We start from the raw sequence: 23,219 nt of genomic DNA, 5'->3' as shown, positions 1-23,219 counted from the left end.
CTGTTAGAGGGAGGAGAGATTTGAGGGCACATCAAAGGAAATTTTTCTCATTTGTAATCTTAGAAACGCATTTTAACTGTCTCGTAATATTAAGGACTTGTGAGCAACCATTTTTCGCACAAATCTTTCTAAATTGAAACTTTAAAAATGCAAACCTTATCTTCAATAATGTTAAGAAGAGGGAGGCTCTGGGTTTCCTCGGGGTTTCTCCGGCGAATTTGTTTTGGCCATTGTAGAGCCAAAAACGCAGTTTAATACGATCTTTTCGTAATGATACCGTGGAGGAGAAATTCAAAGATTTTTTTCTAATTTGCAGTCTTAAAGATGCATAGTAATTATCTTTGGTAATGGTAGGGGATAAGAGATTTGGAGCGCTCTCCCCGAAATTGTAGCTCTAAAAAAGGTTGTTTTAGACGATTTTTGGTGATGTTTAAGGGGAAGAGAGATTAAAAGACCCATCCCGGGAAATTTTACTAATTTATAGACTGAAAAATGCATTCTAGACTGTCTTTGGTTTGGTTAAGGTTGAAGAGATTCTGAGGTGGTTCACTCCCAAAAATTTTCAAAATTGAACTCATTAAATTGCAAATGTATATGCAATCCATGATTCATTAGTAACTTTTAGGTGACCAGCAACTTTTCGAAATTGAAGCTCCAGAAACGTAATTCTTGAAGACTTTCAATGATGTTAGGGAGGAAGAAGTTCTCCCCCAGAAACATTTAGAAACTCAAACGCTTAAAACAGAATTTAGGCCGATCTTGAACAATGTTGGCGAAAATGAGAGGTGGGGTGACACTCCATTGGAAACTTTTACAAGTTATTTTTTAAAACGTGGTTCATAGACGATCTTTGGTAATATTAACAAGAGATAGAGGAATGGTTTGGAGGGTCCTATATTAAAAAGGGAATGAAGAATAATTTACACAGCACTGCATAAAGCCAGGTTAAAACTTAAACCTAACTTTAACTTAGTGCGCAATCATTAAATGTATAACTTTTTATCAGACACTTACTAACACCTTTCCCTTTTCTTCTCCCCATGGGGGAAGTAAACACATCTAACAAAAGAGCCCATTTTGCTAAATGAGCCCACATATTTGGTATACACTTAATATTTTTGAAATTTTCGTGTGGTGGCCATGCCTTTCCTCTGGCATTGTTTCCATTCTTGTTAGACTTCACATGAAGTACAATGAAGTTTTCTTTTCAATTTGAGCTGAGAAAGAGGGTTTGAAAAACTATACTTGAAACTTCCTCAGTGTGGTTTTATGGCTCTCCGGCGTTGTTTTTATATCCTTGTTAGGACTTCGAGAAATAATAAGGATTTTTTTATATTTAACTCTAAAAAAGGTTTTTAAATTTTTTTTGAAACTTTCTCAGAGTGGCCATTGTTCTCCTCTCATTATTTTCCTTATCGTTACTTTGTATGTATTATAAAGGATTTTTTTTTGCATTTTTGCTCAACAAAAAGGAATTTTAACTATTCTTGAAATTTTCTCGGAGGGGGCCATGGCCCCTATGGCTCCCTGGATCCGCCCATGGTGATTGCTCAAAATAAATAAATAAATAAATAAAAATAATAATTTGAATTTTGACATTTTGAATTCAAATTATGTTTTTCTCAATCACGAGTGTGTGTATGTAGGCGTGTGTGTTTGTGTCTAGGCATAAGTGTGAGTAGGTGTGTGAATGTATGCGTGTGTTTGTATCTGTGTGCATGCATGAGTGTGTGTGTTTGTGTCTGTGTGCAGGCATGAGTGTGTGTGTGTAGAATATGGACGCAACCTGGAGATGCTGCTCGCTAGAGCAGCAGCATCCGGAGGGGCCGGTCGACGGTGGGCTGCAGAGGGAGGCAGGGGGAAAATAAAATCATATAGGACATCAAAACAGTCAAGTGAGAACAATAAGCAATGTGACTGCTCAAAAAACAAGAAATTGATTTTAAAAAAAGTTAAAATTAACTAAAGAGATAAGGCTATGATAACAATTACAAGGATAGAAGTAACAATGTAAGTGACAACATGCCTAATTCTTGAAATGCTCACTATGTTCAGCACATTTTAAAATATTCTTTTATTATTTAGCCTAAATTGTAGCTGAAATATTTATTTTAGCTGCCTGTGAACTGGTATCAACCATCAAACTAACAGAAAAGGATTTGTTTGAGCTTCTAAGTAGTTGAAATATTTAATTATTGCTATGTAATATTTCTGGAGTAAAAAAAATCAATTTTAGCTTAATTAATAACAAACAATTATTACCTGTAGTTGAAGTCGAAGATTTTCTTTCTCGGCCAATAAATCATCAATAGATTCAAAAAAGCCCTTTTCAACTGCCAAAAATGCTTGATGTAAGACTTCTCTAACATCTTCATCTTTTTCTTTTCCCTTTAACTGGCCAAGAAGAATTTCAGCTGGCATTCTTTGTGTCGCAAAATCAGCAGCTCTTGTGCCAACATGTCCATCAAAAACGCCATAGAAAAATGTATCTTCATCATATCTTAAAAAGATACAACTGGATTTATTCAGAAAAAGTGCACATAATTACATCCTATTGGTACCAATTTAATAAAAATATTCTTATTCTAAAGAAAATCATATAAAAGCAGTGGTAGATTTACATTACCCGTCACAATGAATTTTTGGGTGCCCCTTTGCCTAACAGTTTCTAACAACTATTTAACAATAGTTAAATATTTGTTAGACAAAAACAATTAATCAAACAACTGTTTTTTATTTGCTGTTTTCGGTCTTTTTTGGAGTCCTTATGTTCTTGGGGGGCCCTTAGCAATTGCGATCTGGTAAATCTGTTACTGATTATAAGGCACAGCACATATGTATACGCTGCTGTATTTCATGCAATTTTTATTTAAAATTTGACATTTTTAAACACATTTCATGATATTTTCAATAAAAGAAAAGGTAACTTTTCTGTTTCAAAAAATTAAAAATAAAAATAAATAAATGATCCTAGACACTTTTATAAATGAAGTTTATATATTAGAAATTATTTTGTGGAAAATTATAGGCATAATTAATACTTTACTTACCGAAAATGAAAACTTCTATCTTCAAAGGGATGTTCCTCTCTTCTAAACCCATCTACTCTGTATTTCTGATTTGTTGAAAACCCAACTCCAGACAAAGGGCAAACAGGTAAATCATCTGTCCAACTAGGCTTTAAGGTACAGATAAAAATTCATTACTGTATATATAGCAAAGTCGAACATTTTACTATGAGTTTGTACAATATGTTGTTACAAAATGATTAACTCCCTGAAATAATGAAAATAATGTAAATCTTGGATAATGAAAATGTTTCTATTATCCAAGAAGAAATTTCATTTTTATTATTTTAAACCAATTGTCAAAGGAAGAAAAAGTCATGATTACGATTTTAAGAAAGTTGACATTGCTTCCAACCCAGTTATAATATTATTTTGGAGAACTAGACTTTGATATGTATGGAATCCCAAAATTCCTACCCAGTCACAAAGTAGGGTTGGTAAAAAAAACGGTTTTTTTCAAAAACACAAAAAAATCCGTTTTTTTTTGGTTTAAACCAGGTTTTTTTGGTTTAAACCGGGTTTCTTTGGTTTAAATACTATTTGCGAGAAAAACAATTAATTTTTGGAAGGTAATTAAGGTTCCATGTAATTAACAGTTATTCAATAGTCACATTATATCTAATTTCTTGATTAATTAGAGATAAGAACAAAATCTTTGAACTAAATTAAATAATTAAAACAGTGTTCTGTTGGGAAATATTGATTGAAATGTTTGACTTGATTAACATATTAGTATGCATGTATATATAGACCCTTCATGATACGAAATACTTCAAGAAGTGGTTGTGATGCGAGTTAAGATAAAATATAATGAAGATCCAAGAAAAAAAACTTTATAAAACCAACATAATATGAATAATTATCGAATAAAGGTAAAAGTTATATTTTTAAGCATAATCTTTTTAAAAGAACAATTTTCATATTTTTTCTTTCTGATCTTAAATAATGTTGATTTTTATATACACAATGTTGCAAATATTGAAGTAAAGCAAAATGTACAACGGTACATGATTGAACAGTCAAAAAATCGATTGCTGTTGGATTGACAAAGTTTTAAAAAAAGTTCTGCTCTATATTCGACTCCGTTCTTATTTTGGAAAGACTTGGGAAAGATATAGACTGTCGCTAAAACAAAGAACCAAATCAAAAATTGGTGTAACATGGCTTAAATTACAGCTTATTTACTGGCATAAATGTTGCAACCAGCATTGAAGTTTAAAAAATATTAAATGCAAACTCTTTAGAATAAATGAATATGTAGCAAATTCTATTTCAAGAATTTTTTTTTGCCAAAAACGTTATATATGTGAAGTATAAACTTTTTTTTAAAATTTGATTCAAAAAATATTATTTGTGTTCACCTCAGAACAAATCTTAATTTTTAGGTGCAAACAATTAAGTTAGACTGTTGATTACCTTACAAGTCAAAGTTAAAATTCCAGGAAAGTACAAATAAATGGGCAAAAATGTCACACCCCTGCAACAGGAGTGAGCAATATAATGAATTGCATCTACAATAAAAGATTCAATCCTTAGTAAATCTTAACTAATCATGCAAATTAAGCATAATGATGGAAGTTGACTGAAATCTGCTTTATGGCACATATATGAAATAAAAAATATATTAATATTTTTTTTTCTTTTTGATTAAAGCTTGTAATACATTTTAAAGACGCAACTTAGCAATTTTAGTATTTATCTCTTTCAACTTAGCTAGGAACTTAGCATAAATGGAATTTTATATTTTTCAATATGTGTGGGAAAATCAATGTAAACCTGTAAAATGGATTTTTTTTTTTTTTTTTTTGGCTTTAAAAAAAAAACATTTTTTAAAAAAACCGCATGGTTTAAAAAAAAACAATTGATTTAAACCATGGTTTAAACCAACATGGTTTAAACCAAACAACCCTGTCACAAAGTAACTTCTAAAAGTGGCAAAAAGAAAAAAAATAAAGAAATAGTTTAATCAAGCAGTTTGGGGGGGGGGGGAGATAGTTTCCTATTCATGTGGATTAAAACCATTTGTCTTAGCCATTTTAAATTATTAATATTACTTTATTTATAGTGTCCATATGCCCCCTACCCAAGCATATCTAAATGTTATGAACACATACGGACAATTTTTGCATGTTCTTAAATATTAAAAAAAAAATGTTTTCATATTTCCTACTATTTGGTCATGCACATTTGAAGGGATAAAGTGTAACATTATGGTTAGTAAAAAAAAAAAAGAAAATGGTTACCGTATAACCCCGCATTATATGACATGCCGGAAAAAAGCGAGGTTGACCAGCATGCTGAGAAATTCGAATTTCCTGGCATGGCGGGTTTATTTTGCAACAAAACAAAAATAAATTTCACCATTCAGTTCCAATCAGAAAGCAAACCACTGTCAAGGAAAAAAATAAATAAATCCGGAAAGTAACCTTCTTTCAAAAAAAAAAAAAATGTATTGCATAAAATATGTGCTTGTTATTTATGGTAGGTCATTATTAATGGATTTAATTAAATACCCAATAAAGTAATCAATTCAGAAGCAATCATCATTACTGCAATTTGTTCATAATTTTTTTGAACAAATTATTTTAAATTTCTTTTAGAGAGGTAAGTTTAATTTTTATTTGTTGAATAGCTATGGTAAATTCTTTAGCACTGATTAAGGGACGTGGTAACTTACTGCTTAAGTGTTTGCTTGCTTAGTTTTAATTTAATTTTTATAAAATTATTCGTTATTGAACAATATTAGTCTTGTTAAAATAATAAATGACATTGTTAGTAAATATTTTTACAAAAATAAAGTGTTTTTTAATACTAATAAGATATGTATAGAACTTATATTCATTTTTAAGCTGAACATATATTTTTAGAAGTATTACTATTTTTTTCCTAACCTCGATTTTTCCGGCATGCCGGAAAGGACCAGGCAAGTGTTATTGAAAATCTGGTGATCCCTGAATTTTGGAGCATGCAGGATAATGCGGGGTAATACGGTAGTTTTTTGTATAAAGCAAAAAAATGTCCACTTATGCTGCAATCTCCCCTAATGAATTTTACTAGGCCTTTCAAATACTATTCCAATGCATAGAAGTCAATGCTTCACTCATATCATATCATATAATTATTCAAGCATTAAAAAAGCAAACTTTTGCATAAGAAAGGTCGGCAAGTAATTTTAGGTGTAGTTTAGCCGGATCTTTTTTGAAACTTTTATCTTAGACCAGGAAAAAAAAAAAAACAGGTTCGTATCTATAAATTTTGCTCTCCCGCCCCCCCCCCCCCCTGCAACAAAATTTGTATTCCCAGAGGCCAGCAGTGTATATTTGCAATGTTAATAAGTTGTAGTGCTAGTTCAATTTCTTGGGCCGTTAGGTCCCTTGAGGACATGCCCTCCTCCCCCCTTGTGCACAGCGGGTATGTAGACCCAGGCCTGAAAAAAACAATCATATTCCATGCAAGTTTTTATTTTGAATCACAAAAAAAAATATTTGAAATACAATAGCTAGGCATATTTGTATTCATAAATTAATGGGAGAAATAGCATTTGAGATCTTAAGTTAGTTTTTTGAAATTAGGTTATAACATGGGGAATAACCTTGGTGTAACTTGGCCACGTGAATAGGGGGGGGGGGGTAAACTTTTTTTCCCAAGGGAAATTTGATTCATATTCTGCCATTCAACTAAAATAATGAAAAAAAATTACTTTTTTAAAAAATAAATGAATAAATGTAAGAAATCATAATAAATTTTAATGCAATGTATGTTATTCAGTTTAAACAGAATCGAGCTACAGAGAGTAATGCGCTCATACACACGGAGAAGTTTTAAAAAAATGTAACTTTTCTCCCAAAAAATATGCTGACCCTTTTTTGCTGTTGTGTTTATAGTTTACACGATCAATGGCGCCAAACAGTTGCGCTTATGTTTTGTAATCCTAAGTTGCATTAGTTTTAATTCGCGAATAATTACATGGACTATAGAAAGTTCATGAAATTCTAAGTACTTTGGACAATTTTTCTTTCTTCCGAAGTTTTTTTCCCAGGATCCCAGGAATGAAGAATCTGTACAGTGATGCCCTGAACCAAAGTGATATTCTATTGTAGTGACACAACAAGAAAAAAGTAGGAGGTAGGGGGGAGGGCACATCAAGAAAGAAAAGAATTATTGAGATCTGATAGGAAAGGGGGTCCAGGGGAAAAATTTTGAAACTTGTAGTTTTAAAAACCCAATTTTGGACTTCCTTTGTTGATGTTAGGAGAAAAAAAGGTACAGGGATTTCAGCGGAATTTCTAGAAATTGAAGTCTTAAAAACGTGATTATAGGCCATATTTATCAGCATTAAGGTAACGGCTGGAGCTCAAGGGCTGTCCTGATCGAATTTTGTTTAATAATGTATTGTAAAGCCATATTTTGTATTACTAGGGCCATTAATTTTTTGAAATTAAAGCTCCAAAAAAGCAATTTTAAGCGATTTTTGATGCTGTTCGGTAATTGGGGTGTTTCCCCTTGAAAATTTGCGAAATTGAAGACACGAAAATGAAATTTAAGATGCTCCATAATGCTTCCGGTGAATGTGGGGGAGGGGGGCCTTCGGAGAAGCAGTATTTTGAACACTTTTTTATTTTTAGACAAAAAAAAAGAGAAGAATGGGGGGGGGGGGTGGAATAGCTGATTAAGAAGCTGTCACTTTTGAATATTTTTAATTCAAAGATTTATTCTTAAAAGAAATTCAAGATATTCCTCTAACATTACTATTAATTTCTAAAAACCACTTTGTTTTCCAAAGACGTGTTCTTTTCTTCTCATCAATAATAATAGTTTTGAAAAGCATTTAACTCAGCATTTTGGGGCAGGCTGTGGGTCCCCTTTCTGGTTGCGCCTCTGTTCTATTCAGTGGCGGATCCAGAGCATCCTGTTGGGAGGGGCGATTGAGAGAAAGATGGGGAGGGGGGTGGGGGGGGGGGGGGGGGGTACTAATAAAAACAAAAATTTAAAAAAAGCAAGAACAGAATCATTTTTTTCCTTCTCAAATAATGTGTATTATTCAAAGAGTTTGAATGAAAGTCAGTGGTTGGAAGTAGTGCGCTACAAGTAGCGACGCTACTGTAGTAGCTACATTTTTTAGTAGTTTGTAGTGTAGTGCACTACTTTTTTAAAAAAGTAGTGTAGCGAGTAGTTCAATACAAAATGTTAGTAGTTTGTAGCGATATCACGAAACTACTTTTAAATAAACTTCCGGAAAAAAAAAATCCAGGTTTAAAGGAATTTGACTGGTGCAAGTTTTAAACAAGTGCATCAGCGGATACAATGAGAAATCTAGTTCATAAAAATACAAGCTAACCTCAGATATATCGTTTTGACCGCCATATGTTATATCTGTTTGACGCCGTTAGTTAGTTTGTCATCGTGTTTTTCAGATTTCGTCAATATTTATATTGAATACAGCTTGACTTAAAAAGAAAGTATATGAATTAGATATAACAGCCAATTTTGTAACTCCTTTCTTTTTTCTGGCTTCCGAGAATGTCCCGTGGATGAACATTTTAGATTTCAAAAAGATCATTGTTCCTAGACCGTAAAAGCACTTATTTTCGCGAAAATTAAGGTATCGGTGATTTTGCGAGTTGAAAATTTCGTGAATTTTATATGAACAGACCGAAAGTTGAAAAACAAAAGTATTTCACGAGGCTTAAATTTTCGTGATTGCGACGGGCTCGGAAAAATCGTGAAAATTAAAGTGTCGTAAAAATAGTGCATCTGCTGTGTTCACCAAATAAAAAAGCTGTAAATGTTATATAAGATGTTACTAAACTGACCTAACCTAAAGCCCTGGATCGAAGGCTTTAACCTGACCGGCTTACAATAAATACGAGCATTAGTAGAATGTTATTTATACAAGTATAATAACGGACATTTTGGGGAAAAAAAGAAAAAAGAAATAATAGATAATTCTTAGTAATATTCCATGTTCAGATGAGCTAATTTATCAATCTAAACCTTTTTCCGTTCAATCTTCGTGCGGCATGTGTGTGTATTAGGGTGTCCCCGAAAAATCAAAAGTTGATTTTTCAAGTCGCACACCCTCCGTATTTTTTCTTTAAAATCAAAACAATTGTAAAAAAATTTTCATATAATTTGGACAACGGCAACCAGCGCTGGTTTTCTTCTGAGAGTAAAAACCAGCCCTTTGTACAAGACCAAATAATATGTATATATATTTTTTCGAAGTTCGAAACTTCACGTCGATAAAACGTAGGCCCTATAGCCCCACATGTACCACAAACATATTAATCCAAATTTAAAAAAAAAAAAACTTTTAGGTATCCTACACTTGGCTGAAAATTTATAATTTTTTTTACCTTTTTTTTATACAAATTTTTAAAAAGCAATGTAAATTTAACGAAATTATCAAGCTAAAAAATATGAGCAGTAAAGTAGGTTAATTAGCGTTAAATAGAAATTTTTGCTCTCCTGCAATATTTAAATCTCCTACATAGTACTCAAAGATATGCATTTTTTCGAGGTTAAGTTAAATTTTCATTTTAAATTTCTCTTTTTTTTAAATATTATTATTCATTTACAAATGTGTGTTGATCTGAAAATGCGTTTGATAATAATTTTTGAACTTGATATTTTGTTTCAATTAATATGTAGATAAATAGAAAAAAAAAATCAATTTTTTGAAGAAAAGTATAAATTTTAGGCCAAGTGTGGGATATTTTAATGTCTTTTTAATTTGAATAATCGACTTTATGGTCATGTGGAGTGTGGGATATGGGGGCAATGTTTTGTCAACAAAAATTTCGGGTTACTAAAAAAAGATTTTTTTTTTTTGAATTTGTCCTGGCATACTCGTACCTACAAATGCTGTCTCAACCTATCAGACGCAGGTCCGCACTGGTTGCCGTTGTTCAAATTGCATGAAATTTTTTTTTTCTTTTTACAATTGTTTTAACACAAGAAGAAAAATATAAGAGGGTATGCCACTAGAAAAATCGACTTTCATTTTTTGTGGGGCACCCTAGTCTGTATGCTTTTTATTTACTTATTTTTTAAAAAGTAGCGAAGTAGCGACTACATTTCAAAAGTAGTTTGTAGTTGCTACATTTAAAAAAAGTAGTTGTAGTTGTAGTTAACTACATTTGTAACGAAGTAGTTGTATTTGTAGTTCGCTACAAAATAAATGTAGTTTTTCCAACCACTGATGAAAGTTATAAGTTTCAAGTACAAAGAATGAAAAATTGAAAAAAAAAAAAAAAAACTACTAATATCCTGGAAGCATTATCTAAATTAAACCCTTGAACTTTTGATTCTTTTGAGGACTCATGAAATATTATCAGTACCCAATCCGGTCCTCAATTGAACTTTTTTTCTTATATAAGAAAGGTTGCAGAAAGAAAGGTATCGAACAACATAATGAAGAGAAGGAACCAAATATAATGAAAACTAAAATTGCATTTTAAATAAAAATTTAAGATAGTTGTTGATTTGTTTGTTGTTTGAGTTGTATAATATTCGCGCATAAATAGGTGTGTTTGCAGGCTCTCCCCCGAAAATTTGAGCCAGGAACGCATTTTTAGACAATTTGGTGGTGAGTAAGAAGAAGGGAAATTTAGAGGTCCCTCACCGGAATTTTTTTCAAATTTAGGGTATATTCAGTGGCATAGCTACAGTGTTTGCCGCCCGGGGCAATCCCTCAATTTGCCGCCCTGTCGTTGTGAAATAGCTTATACACAAAACTCTCAAACATGTTTAAATTAAGACTAGCAATTTAATTGAAGAAAAAATAAGATCTTATTATTCTCTATATACTTTCAAATGAAAAAAGCGGGGGGGGGGGGGGATAAGGGCTCACACTTAGAGAAAATTACTAAATTTAAGTCAAAAACCGTAATTTTAGTAAAGTTATTAGAAAGGGCGCGTTGTGTGTGTGTTTGTTTGCTCCAGATATTTTTTCAAAATTAGTCTTTTTTAATGTTTCTTTGTTGACGTTAGAGGATCGGTAGTCAACAAAAGGAAATTTCACGAAATTTTAAAATGCAGCTTAGCCTACTTAGAAGAAGTCAAGGAAATCGGGAATGGTCGAAGCTCTTAAATATGCAATTTTAGGCTATCTTTGGCAACGCAATTGCATGCGTAATCCCTAACTCCTACAACTGCGTATTCTAACACAGTTGTAGGAGTTAGGGGAGAAAGGGGCGCCGAAGTTTCTTACTGAAATGTTTTTTTAATTGAAATCAATTTTAAGGTTGGTGGTTTGGTTGAAAGGGGAAGGTTCGGGTTCTTTCTTTGGAAATTTTTCGGCACTGAAGTCTCAAAAAACGCGATTCCAGGCTGTCTTTGGTGACGTTTAGAGGTTCCCTAATGGTTTTAAAAATGTTATGAAGCCCCAAGCGGTTCTCTCCTGAAAAATTTCCATAATTAACGTCTGGCTTTGGGCTGGGAGTTTTCAGAATTGAAGGCCTAAATGTATGCTTTTTGACTGTATTTGCTACGTTAGAGGAAACGGTAGGGCTAGGGGCTCAGTCCAGAAATTTTACAACATTAAGGTCTAAAAACGTATTTCTAAACGTATTTGGTGATATTAGGAAAAGGGACAAGAAATTAAAGCACTCTCCCACCTAAAAACATTTTCGCACTATTCGACTACTGATTGGGGGTGGGAGAGGTTCCCAACCGGAATTATTTGAAACTGAATATTTTAAAACGCATTTTAGACTATGTTTGAATAAGTTGGGGTCCAACCCAAATGTTGAAAAATGAAATTCGCTTACCTTCCATAATGAATAGATTAACATGTGATCTAAGATTGTCGGATAGATTATCTACAAATACAACAGGCTCTGGGCCCAGCTAGACTGGTCCTAGTCAATTTACAATCCCCAGTGAAGATCAATGGCCCTCTTAAAACTGTCTACTCCTTTGCTCATTACCACCTCTTCCGGTAAGCCGTTCCAAGGTTCCACTACCCTACTAAAATAATAATTTTTCCTAATATCCATGTTAGCCTGAGATTTAAATAGCTTAAAACAATGACCCCTTGTCCTGTTTTCAGTGCTAAACTTCAGCCCCGTAACATCTTTCATTTTAATAAATTTAAACAGCTGAATCATGTCCCCTCGGTCTCTTCTTTGCTCAAGACTGTACATTTTTAGCCTTCTAAGCCTGGAATCATAATCTAAGTGGGAAAGTCCACTTATTAGCCTTGTAGCCAGCCTTTGAACCCTTTCCAATACATTAATGTCTTTCTTAAGATAAGGAGACCAAAACTGAACAGCATACTCCAAATGGGGTCTTACCAAACTTCTATATAAGGGCAGAAGAACTTCTTTAGATTTATTTGAAATAGATCTATTGATAAACCCAAGCATCTTATTGGCTTTGTTGCTAGCAATGCTGCACTGTTGGCTAAACTTTAAATCCTGACTTATTAGGACCCCCCAGATCAGTAACTTTGTCTGCCTGACTAATGACTAAACCTTGCAAATAATAACTTGTACACTTATTTCCATGCCCTAAATGTAGCACTTGACATTTCCCAACATTAACAGCCATACCCCATTTATCAGCCCACTCCGTAATATGATCTAGATCCTCTTGCAGCTGATTTGCTTGTTCTTCATTTTCTACAGTCCCAATAACTTTGACATCATCAGCAAAACAATTCATGTTCCCAGAAATATTTTTGTGAATATCGTTCATAAAGACAATGAACAAAACAGGCCCTAACACTGATCCTTGAGGAACCCCGCTTAAGACCTCACTCCAATTAGAATAATTTCCCTTTACAACTACTCTTTATTTCCTTCCGGTCAGCCAATTTTTTACCCAAATGAAAGTTTTCCCTCCTATTCCTATATCCGCTAATTTGCTAAGTAGAGCAACATGCGGTACCTTATCGAAAGCTTTTTGAAAATCAATGTAAACAACATCTACAGGCTTCTTATTGTCCAGAGCCATGGTAACTTTGTCATAGAAATGTAATAAATTAGTTGCACAAGATTTACCTTTCCTGAAACCGTACTGAAAACTAGTCAATAGATTATTAGTCTCTAGAAAATTTACTATCTTAATTTTCATCAATGTTTCTATCTTAATTTTCATCAAACCACCGAAGTTAGACTCACAGGTCTATAATTTCCCGCACTCCCTTTAGACCCTTTCTTGAAGAGCGGTGTAATGTTAGCCAGCTTCCAGTCCTCTGGCACTGTCCCCGAATTATAAGAAGCATTGAAAATGTTTGCGATTACATCTGCTAATTCCTCTGCACATTCAACTAAAATTTTCGGATAAATATTATCTGGCCCCGGAGCCTTAGTCTCTTTAATTTTTTTCAAATGAAGTAAAACGTCATCCCTGGAAAATACAAAGTCCTCAAGCTGTACTATAGCTTGTGTCTTATTGGTGTCAACTGTTGAGATACAGTTATCGTTAAAAACACTCGAAAAAAAGTTATTAAGAACATTAGCAATATCACTATCGTCCTGAATTAAAATTCCGTGCTCATCAACCAGTGGCCCAATATGACTATTTCGAACTTTCCCCGAATTAGCGTATGCAAAAAACCTCTTGGGATTCCTGTTTATGTTATCTGCCAGTCTTTGCTCCAACTTTCTTTTCTGAATCCGTACCAAATACTTAAATTTACGCCTTGCCTTACAATATTGGAGCCTATCTGCACTGTGACCTGTTTCTCTAAACCTATGAAAAGCAGCTTGCTTGTAATTTAGAGCGTCTTTAGTTTCCCTGGAGAACCACATTGGCCAAATTTTAGTGTTGACACCCTTTCTCCTAAAAGGAACATGATCCCTAACCGTATTCGCTAGATTTTCCGCAAGATCTCTCTTTTGCTAGATCTACTCGCAAAAGAGAGAAAACGGAAATCTCTTACACTTCGTTTGAAGAAGAGAACTCTTGTAAACAGTGGGAAATCAAAGCAAACTCTGAAACATATAAAGTGTGACGAGCAATAAATTGTTTCATGTAACATTTAACCCCCCCCCCTTTTTTCTTACTCTTGTCACCATTTTCCTGAAGTAAAAAAAAAAAAAAAATTTGTTTCACGAGCAGGCTTTCAAGAAACTCTAAACTTAAGATCCTGTATTAGCTTTTCCTTATAACAAAAATTGGAAAAGTTCATTGTTTTCGTCTTTCCTGAAGTTAACCTCTACAGTCTAAATAACAGATTTTTTAAAAAATACTATGCACTTTTCATAATGCACTCAAAAAGACAAAATAACTTTTCTGGATTAGAATGGAATATTTAGGTATTATTCCTTTAGTTTTCAATTATTCCAATAAAATGACACCGCAAACGAAGAAAAGAGCAGCTCAAGTCAGGTAGAGAATTTCTTATTATTATCGAACTTTCAATCATAAATTTGAGTGTTGAAACAGGCATATTTTTCTGGGAAAGTTTGGTTTAAAATGACTTGAGTCACAATTTTCTTCGTTTGTGATGTCACTTTCTTGGAATAATTGAAAACTACAGGAATACTTAAATCGTCCATTATGTCCCAGAAAAGTTATTTTGTCCTTTTGAGTGCTTTAAGAAGAGATTTTCTTGCTTGCAGTAATAGATTAAAACCAAGGGCGCCCATATAGGGGGCAAGGGGGGGGGGGCTCAAGCCCCCCCCCCCTAGAAATTAGAACTTCCTTGCTTTTAGTACTTTTTTTCTTTGCAAAAATGTAATAACATTTCTTTTTCAGCCAAAAATGAATAATGTATCAAAAATGTCAAACTTTAATAACTCTAATCTGTACTGAAATCTGTGTCTATGGGGAAAATATCCTGCTAAACCATGCAGAAAATATCTGAGCCTGCCCCCCCTTACAATTTTGCATATGGGCGCCTATGATTAAAACCATAATTTCCTTATTTAGAAAATACATTTAATTCTTCCACATCAAAAGGGTTAATTTGCCGCCCTTAGAAAAGTGCCGCCCAGGGCGGACCGCCCCCTCCGCCCCCCTTAGCTACGCTACTGGGTATATTTGCGAGAACCCAATTATTTGCTGTCTTTTTTTTTTCTTGAAAGAAAAGGATAAGATTCAGAATTCTCCCCAATCGGTTTTTGATATTAGAGCTTCAGAATTGTAATTTTAGTATCTTTTGTGATGTTAAAAACCAGGAGGTTCGGATGCTTCTCCCCGGAGAATTTTTCGGAATTTGAAGTCCTAAAAATGCAGTTGTAGGCCATCTTTGATGGCGTAGCAGAAGACTTGGGGTTTAGAGCTTTTCTCCAGAGATTGTTGAGTTCCAGAAATATTGTTTTAGACGATCTTTGATGATGTTGAAAGATAAGGAAAGGGGGAACATGGAGGCTCCTCTCCGGAAAATTTTCGTAATTGTAGTCCTGAAAATGCAGTTGTAAACCATCTTTTATGACGCAGGAGGAAAGGAACGGGATATGAAACTTTCCATCGGACATTGTTTGAAATTGGAGCCTTAAATTGCGATTGTTGGTCATCTTTAGTACCGTAAATGGAAGGGATGGGTTCAGGAGCTATCTTCAACTTTTCAATATTGAAGTTTCAAAAACGTAATGATAGTGGGTCTTTATTGATGTTAGGGGAAGGACTCGAGATCGGGGTCTTTCCCCCGGAATTTTTTCGGAATTTAAGTTCTAAAAATGTAACTAAAGTTCCTCATTAACAACATTTTCAATAAAATTTTCAATTCCAAATTAAAGCTCCAAAAATTCATATTTTTTTACAATCTTTGATGACATTGGAGAAGGGGTTGAGAGACTCTCCTGGAAAATTTTAGGAATTAAAGTAATAAAAATACAGTTGTCGGCGATTTTTTGAGATGTGTTGGGAGGGGATGAGAAAAGAGAGTTTGGTGACCTTTTCTCGGAAATTTTTCGAATTTACAAGCCTTTTTGGGGGGGGATATCCCTCCCCCCCTGTGGATCTGCCACTGACTCTATTTTGACCCGTCTATTACATGGTTGGCTGTTCATTCATGTCAGCACTAGTTGAAGGATTAAAAGTAAATTTCGCATTAAGAAAAACTGAAATGCAAAATGTCCACTCTTTTTTGAAAACATTCATTTTTTTGGGCATGTAACTAAATTTAGTAAACTAGGATCACATGCCTATATATATATATATTGTGGGTGGGGGGGGGGGGAGGTTTATCATCACTTTGGGATCAGGTACACGAGCAAGGAAATGATTATCCGGGAGTTTATTTTCTCCATTTTGAGTTAAAGTTATGAGAGGCAAAACACAATTTTATTTATTTATTAATTTTTCTTTTTTTGAAAAATATTGCTGTAAATTTTTTTAAAGATTTCACATAAAACTGGATAACACTGAAAAGTCTGTTTAAAATTATTTTCATTTTCAAAAAATGCTGCAAGAGAAAATTGCAACTTTACTAGAGTTGTGGGTACTTGGAACAGCTTACCAGAAGAGACTGTAATGAGCAAGGGATTAGATAGCTTTTAATAGGGCCATTGATCTTCCTTGGGGACTACTTGACTAGACCAGCCTAGCTTTGTCCAGAGCTTGTTCCTGGTTATCACATTTGTACAGTCTGATCCCTGATTAAATGGAAAGGCAAATATCCAGTTAACAGGCAAAAATGGAAGTATCTATTAGTTTTCAGAGATGTCAGCTTTTGCAGATGTATGTTAGCCACTAAATTAAGAGGAGTCACATTCAAATGAGCGGAACACTCACATCAAAATTTTAAATCCCCCCCCCCCCCAAACAGATAGCCTCCTCTTAACTGGATGTTTGTCAATTCCATATAATCCGTGGTCAAACTGTTTTTGTCTTTTTCAAAGATATCAACATCGTTACTGAAATAAGACATACCTACTCACTTCCTCATATTAACACTAGAAAGACGGAGGCAGTCATTTTGACCGCAAATGATTTTCAAACGCTCATATTTGCTGCGTTTTATTTTCAAACTCTTTTCCCTTTATTGACTTTTCCTAATTATTTATTAAGATCTCACAAAAGTAAATTTTATTTCTTTAGGCCCATTATTACAGTCGCTATAAGTGTTTATAACTTGAAAGACTGACGGCGGTCATTTTGACCGCTGTTATTTATGCTTCCGGTTTCGTTCACTTTTCTCTTATCAGAGATATGTTCACTATGGATTTTTTGTTAGTTGTTCAGTGGCGTACTGGGTCGAAAATGTGTGCCGGGAAAAAACACTTGACCGGCGCCTTCTCCTATTTTTGTAACTCCCCCCCTACCCGATCCGCCAAGCTCAACTAATAAATTAAACTTGATGAACTTCCTATTAGAGGAGTATATAATCCTCAGCCCCCTATGAGGACTGAAGCTTTTGCGCTCCCTCCAATTTGTCGAAATGAGAGATTTCTTTTATTTTTTATCTTCCTTGGGTGATGTTAGAAAAAGGGGTGTTCTGGGTATTTGTGGGGGAGGGGGTATGCTCAACCCGAAATTTTTCGAAATTGAAGTCCAAAACACGATTGTGGGAAAATCTTAGACAACGTTAGTGAACGTAGAAGGAATGAGATTTGGGACTCTTCATGGAAATTTTTCGAAATAAGTCTCAAATGCGCAATATAGTAAGACATCGTAGGCGAAGTTAGGAGGGTTGGGGTTCGGAAAAATTCCTCGGAAAATTTCCGATATTGCAGTCCTAAAAACGAAAACTCAGACTGTTTTTAAGAATTTTGTAGCAACGCTGAGGTTGGAGGTTCTCCATCAGAGTGTTTTTGAATACTAGGTTTTAAAAACGAAATCAATGATGTGGGGAGGTGAATTGTTCAGAACTTTTCCTCCGGATTTTTTTTTAAATTAAAGCCCTAACGTAACTGTAGACTATCTTTGGTGACTTCAAGGATGAAGATTGGGCATTCTCCTACGAAAATATTTAGAAGTTCGTGTCCTAAAAACATAAAAGAATGACTATTTTTTAATAACGTTGGGGAGTGATAGAGTCGGGGACACACTCACTGAAATTATTCAAAATTGAAATCCTAAATATGCCTTCATCTGTCCTCTTTGATAACTTCAGGTGAAAACATGGGTTTTGGGGACTTTCTCTGGGAATTTTTTCAAAGTTGAGGTCTTAAATACGAAATTTTAGACGATCTTTAATAAGGCAAAACGGGGCGTTTGAGGGGTTGTCCCCGAAAATTTTTTGATATTGAAGCCTTAAAAACATAATTCCAGACTTTTGGCTATCTTTGATAAAACCTGAAAATGAAAAAATGGAGATCGGGTTACTCTTCTCCGTCAATTTTTCGAAATCAAAAGTTCGAACTTCTAAAAATTAAACTTTAGACGAACTTCTCTAAATTTGTGACAGGATTCTTGTGGACGTGGGAGGGGGAAGCTCTCCCACAAAGTTTTTAAAATTGATGACTTGAAACGCTGTTTTAGATGTTAATAAATATGGGACTGTTACTGTTGCTACTGTTTTTTCAGGGGTCAACGACAGTAAAAAGCCTCCCCCCCCCTATGAAATTGGTGGCCCATTTTCATAGTCCATTTTCATTGTTTCAAACGTATTTAAAATTAAGAGAAAGAGAATGTCTTCAGCTTCTGGTTTAAGAGTCTGGTCATTACTACATCTAAATATTGACAATATGAACTTAATCATGAGAATAATATTTACTCAAAAATAGGTGTGGGGTGCGAGGGCTTGTCCCCCGGAGGGCTTGTAGTTTTCAAAATGCATTTTAAACGATTTTTGGTCATGTTAGGAGGAGAAGAGGAAAGGCGGCGCTCCCTCGTCCATTTTCGGGATTGAAACGTTAAAATTTAAAAAAGGGGGTCCAGAGGCTCTCCCCGGGATTTTTTTTCAAAACTTTGGCTCTTGAAACACAGTTTTAGACGATTTTGGTTGTATTATGGAAAGGAGATATTCGAGGGTCCACCCTGGAAAATTTTCTAATTTGGGGTTTTAAAAGTGCATTCTACATTAGCTTTGGTAATGTTACAGGCTGAAGATGTTCGTTGATGCTCCACGACCATATTTTGAAATTGAAACTTAAAAAACGCAATTGTTGATTATATGTGATTTTTTTAGAAAGAGGGGGTTGAGCTCTCCCCCGAAATTGTATCTGTAAAAACGCAGTTAGACTATCTGCAGTGATGTTATGGGAGGAGAGTTTTGGGGGTCCACCCTCGGGATTTTTTAAACGTAACACGTATTTCTTCGTAAAAACGTAACTGTAGTCTGTCTTTGGTAACATTAGAAGGACCAGAAATGTTTTGACATTGAAATCTTAAAAACACGATTGTAGGCCTAACGTTAAGAGGACGGGCATTTTTCTCCGAATTGGAAGCTCTAAAAACGCAATTTTAGTTGACTTTCAATGATGTTAGGGAGAGGAGTTCTTTGAAGTTCTACCCTGAACCGTTTTGAAATTCAAATCCTTAAAACAAAATTTAAGACAATCGTTAATTATGTTGGAGCGAGGAAGAGAATCGTTCCCCAAGAAAATTTTCGAGATTAGCTCCTAGACCGCAGCTTTTAGACGATCATTGGAGGTGTTAGCAGGCGATGACGTTTGGATGCTCTCCTTCGGAAATTTTCCAAAATTGAATTTCCAGAAAAGAATTATAGATTATTTCTGACAATGATATTAGGCAGTTCGGAAGCTACTCTCAGAAAGCTTCAGAAGTCTCAAAAAAATCAGAAATCCAAAGGACGACCACCATTGGTGTATTCGATGGAAGGGAGGGTCGGGAACCTCTGGAACTTTTAGAAATTCAAGTCCTAAAACCGAAATTTTAGGCGATCTTCAATGATGGGGTGGGGCATTTCTCGAATGTTTGAGTGGGGGCGCTCTTCTGGAAGCTTTTTAAAATTTAAATCCTAAGTACGTTCGTAATTTTAGGCCATCTTTGATGACGGTAGTGTTGAAAAGGCTCCCCCAGTTTTCCTTTTTTACACTCAACCCATTTGAGTGCTTCGGTTTTTCAATGAGGAAATTTTAAATTACCAGCCTGATAATTTTTATTTGTTTGAAATGCAAGCGTTTGCGACCCAAATGAGAAAGTTTAAAGATGCGGTAGTGGATTTGTACTCAGGCATTCTTGAACATTTTTATACAATGGTAATAATGCATGGTGATGGACCATCTTAAGAGATGACGGCGCCCAGGGCGAATATTTTCTGGCGCCCCAACCCTCACAGACTCTAACAGAATAAGGAGCGTATAATGGAAAAATACCAAATATTTTATATTAATTTTTACATAGTTGAATATGTAGTTTGGAATTTATGTCTGTCATAATAGTAAGAAATTAAATCAATTGTGTTGGTTGAAAAAAAAAAGAATAATATTTAAAGAAAAAAAAATGAAATAAAATGCAGCAAGCACTTCATATCTTGTGGCCCGAGGCGATCGACAACCCTTTTATTACTACCAATGCTTAACGGAGGACTGTATGATAAAAAAATCCTGCCCAGAAGAAAATTCTGGTAGCGCCACCAACTTAAGTCACTCAATATGACTCAATACAATCCTCAAACAAAGCACATTTTAATCACATACAGTTCCTGAATTCAGAATATGAAGCATATTTTAATATTTCAAGATTTTTTAGGGGGGAAGGGAAGTGCAATACTAACAAGCTTCGAAAAAAATTGTTTCAAGAACATTTAAAAACTTTCAATTTGCCCTTCTTTGGCACTCCCCCCCCCCCCCTCCCGTGCTCGGCACCCTACACAGTTGCATGCCAAACTCGGATCGGCGCTGTATATATACTATCTTCTATAACACAAGTATTAGACCTGTAATTTTGATTCCCAAACTGTTTAGGGGGGGGGGGTAAATCAAGTCTTCATGGGAGCACAGCGCCGGGGTCACGAAATTTTTAATTACTTCACAATAATTAACGAAATATGAAACTGTTGTAAGATTCCGCAGAGCTCCTGAATCATGAATAACACTAAAGGACTATGCAATGCTGTTTGCCAAAGTTGTTCATTTTTTTCCTGTTAGTTATGATTAGTTACATTAATGGCAAATCTAGGGAAGGAGCTATGTGTGTGTGTGTGTGTAAGGCTGCAGCCGCGCTCCCCGCCCGCAAACTATAGTGAAACCAAAGTTTTGCTTTTCTTTTGCTTCGCTGGAAACGATATCAAGATGAAATAAAAAAAGGTTTCGACCTCAGCCCATCCCCCCCCCCCGGACTAAAACATTTACTTTGCTACTGAGTTATAGAGAGAAGGGCGCCGTAGGAGGGTTAGATGTCCAAAATGTGATGTAGGCGCCTTGATTCTAAAAAATATTGGAACCACGGGAATTATCCAAAAATTTTAATGGAAAGGTTTATTAGTTTCAATTGAATTCAAGTCGGCGCTGGATGTTTACTAATTGTTGTTTTGACGATTCGTGAATTGATAGTTAAAAAAAAAAAATCCCATGAAGTATGTCACTTTTATTTTTAAAAAAAGAGGGGAAAATTCCGACACCATTTTTTTCTTTGGGTGAAGGAAGTAGATTTGGATGGGAACGAAAAAAACATTTTACATTAATGTTTTTGAATAAACCAATAAATGGGGGTTACTTTGATTTTAAAAAGTCCTATTACGTAGTTTTATGATGTCAAGCCGTCTAATTCTGGCGCCGCAATATCCAGTACAAAGTCCTTTAAAAAAAAGCGAGTATGGCACCGGCGCACTAAAGGCACTGGCACACCGGGAATTTTCCTGGTATCCCGGCGGCCCAGTACGCCACTGGTTGTCAGGGGAATAACATTCTTTTGTAATTAGTGGGTTTGAGTAGCATCTGCTGGTCAGGTGCAGTTCTTTGAACCGTTAGGAAAATGCAAAACACCTCTTGGTCACGTGCTTCTTTTTTTCCATTGTTATAGCAGGGTGCAAAGTAGCAGGGGTACGGACACATAATGTTTTTTTAGTTTTGAAAAGGGATTAATTTATAACAGGTGGATTTTAAAAACTTGTGCTGGAATTATTTTGTGCACCAAAATATGTGTTTGGCTTGAAACATAGGCGCTTGTTTCCTTCGATATTCTTGAAAGGTCCAGTCTAATTATTCTCTTTATGATGTCGCGAAGGACCGCTGGAAATCAAAACTTATCAGAAAAGGAATTCCTGCAACTGTTGCAGGATTTGCCTAAAACTCATTCTGGTTTGGAAGCGTAGTTTGAATTATCTGAGGAACGATGAAAATAATATACTTTCTAATGACATTCCTAGTGATGAAAATAATATACTTTCATCAGTTGATTGCGATAATTTTTCGAAACCTAGCATTGCACAAAAAGATGATGATAAAGTTTCTACCTGAGAGAAAAAACAAAAACGATGTCAAAAGAAATAATGCAGAAATAAAACTATGATTATTTGTTCTGATTGCAAAACGAGATTTTGCTGCTCATGTACAGGCAAAGAGATAAAGATGATTATTTGTAAATATTGTAAAGAAGAGTAATGTAAGTACATTACGATATTTATGCATTTAAGAAATGAATCACATGAATAGTTGAAAATACTTGTTAGTGATCACATGCTTAGAAAATGTCCTCTATTTTGAACAAATTTAATCTTCCGCAATATCATTTACTTACTGTATATATGCTTTTGACTTGATGGAACATAAAATTAAATTGAAAAAAAAAAAAGGTGCCTCAGACTAATTTACAGGTAATATTATGTTTAAATTGTTAAATGAATTTATGATGCATCAAAACAAATCTTTTCTATGATTAAAAATCCCAAAAATAAAACATTTTCACATTTTTAAGTATAGCGGATAAAATGACCACTGCTAGTCTTTCTAGGTAGACGGAAAACAATGTCTTTCTAGTGTTAACTAGGAAGTTAACTGAGTTTCCAAAAGCTCAGCCTTGAGGGCATTTAAAAGTTTTGTGTTCTAGGTATGCCAACTTTTATAAGAGGGGAGTTACTTCTTTTACTTACCAAAAACTTTCAATCATTTTGACCTTTTCAAGATTTTTCCATCAAAGGCATTGTTATCTCCAGAAAATTATTTTTCAAATTAAAGACTTGAGTAATTGGTGCTGAAAAAATATTTTTTTTCTTTTAGCGGTCCAGGTTTTGGCCTTCCGCAGCCAGAACTTGCCGACCCTTCATAAAGGTCAAAACAAGAAAGATTTTTAAGTTAAGAATAAGAAGGAACTTTTAATTAAAAGAAATAACATAAATGGTAGTGAATATTT

General features: G+C 34.5%; 2 protein-coding genes across 2 annotated transcripts in view; one reads left to right on the top strand and one right to left on the bottom strand.

The window, feature by feature from the left end:
• Positions 1–23,219, top strand: part of LOC129215998 (protein FAM89A-like) — a 260,114-nt gene that overhangs the window by 67,908 nt on the left and 168,987 nt on the right. The window lies entirely within an intron of this gene.
• Positions 1–23,219, bottom strand: part of LOC129215997 (TGF-beta-activated kinase 1 and MAP3K7-binding protein 1-like) — a 44,470-nt gene that overhangs the window by 20,966 nt on the left and 285 nt on the right. The window contains exons 2-3 of the mRNA XM_054850131.1: positions 3,051–3,178; positions 2,263–2,500 (exon numbers count right to left, since the gene is read on the bottom strand). Of these exons, the coding sequence (XP_054706106.1) occupies positions 2,263–2,500; positions 3,051–3,178 (366 nt within the window). The remainder of the gene's footprint in view (positions 1–2,262; positions 2,501–3,050; positions 3,179–23,219) is intronic.

The sequence above is a fragment of the Uloborus diversus genome, chromosome 2 (genome assembly GCF_026930045.1).
Source record: "Uloborus diversus isolate 005 chromosome 2, Udiv.v.3.1, whole genome shotgun sequence".
NCBI lineage: Eukaryota > Metazoa > Arthropoda > Arachnida > Araneae > Uloboridae > Uloborus > Uloborus diversus.
This window is presented reverse-complemented; position numbering and strand designations above follow the sequence as displayed.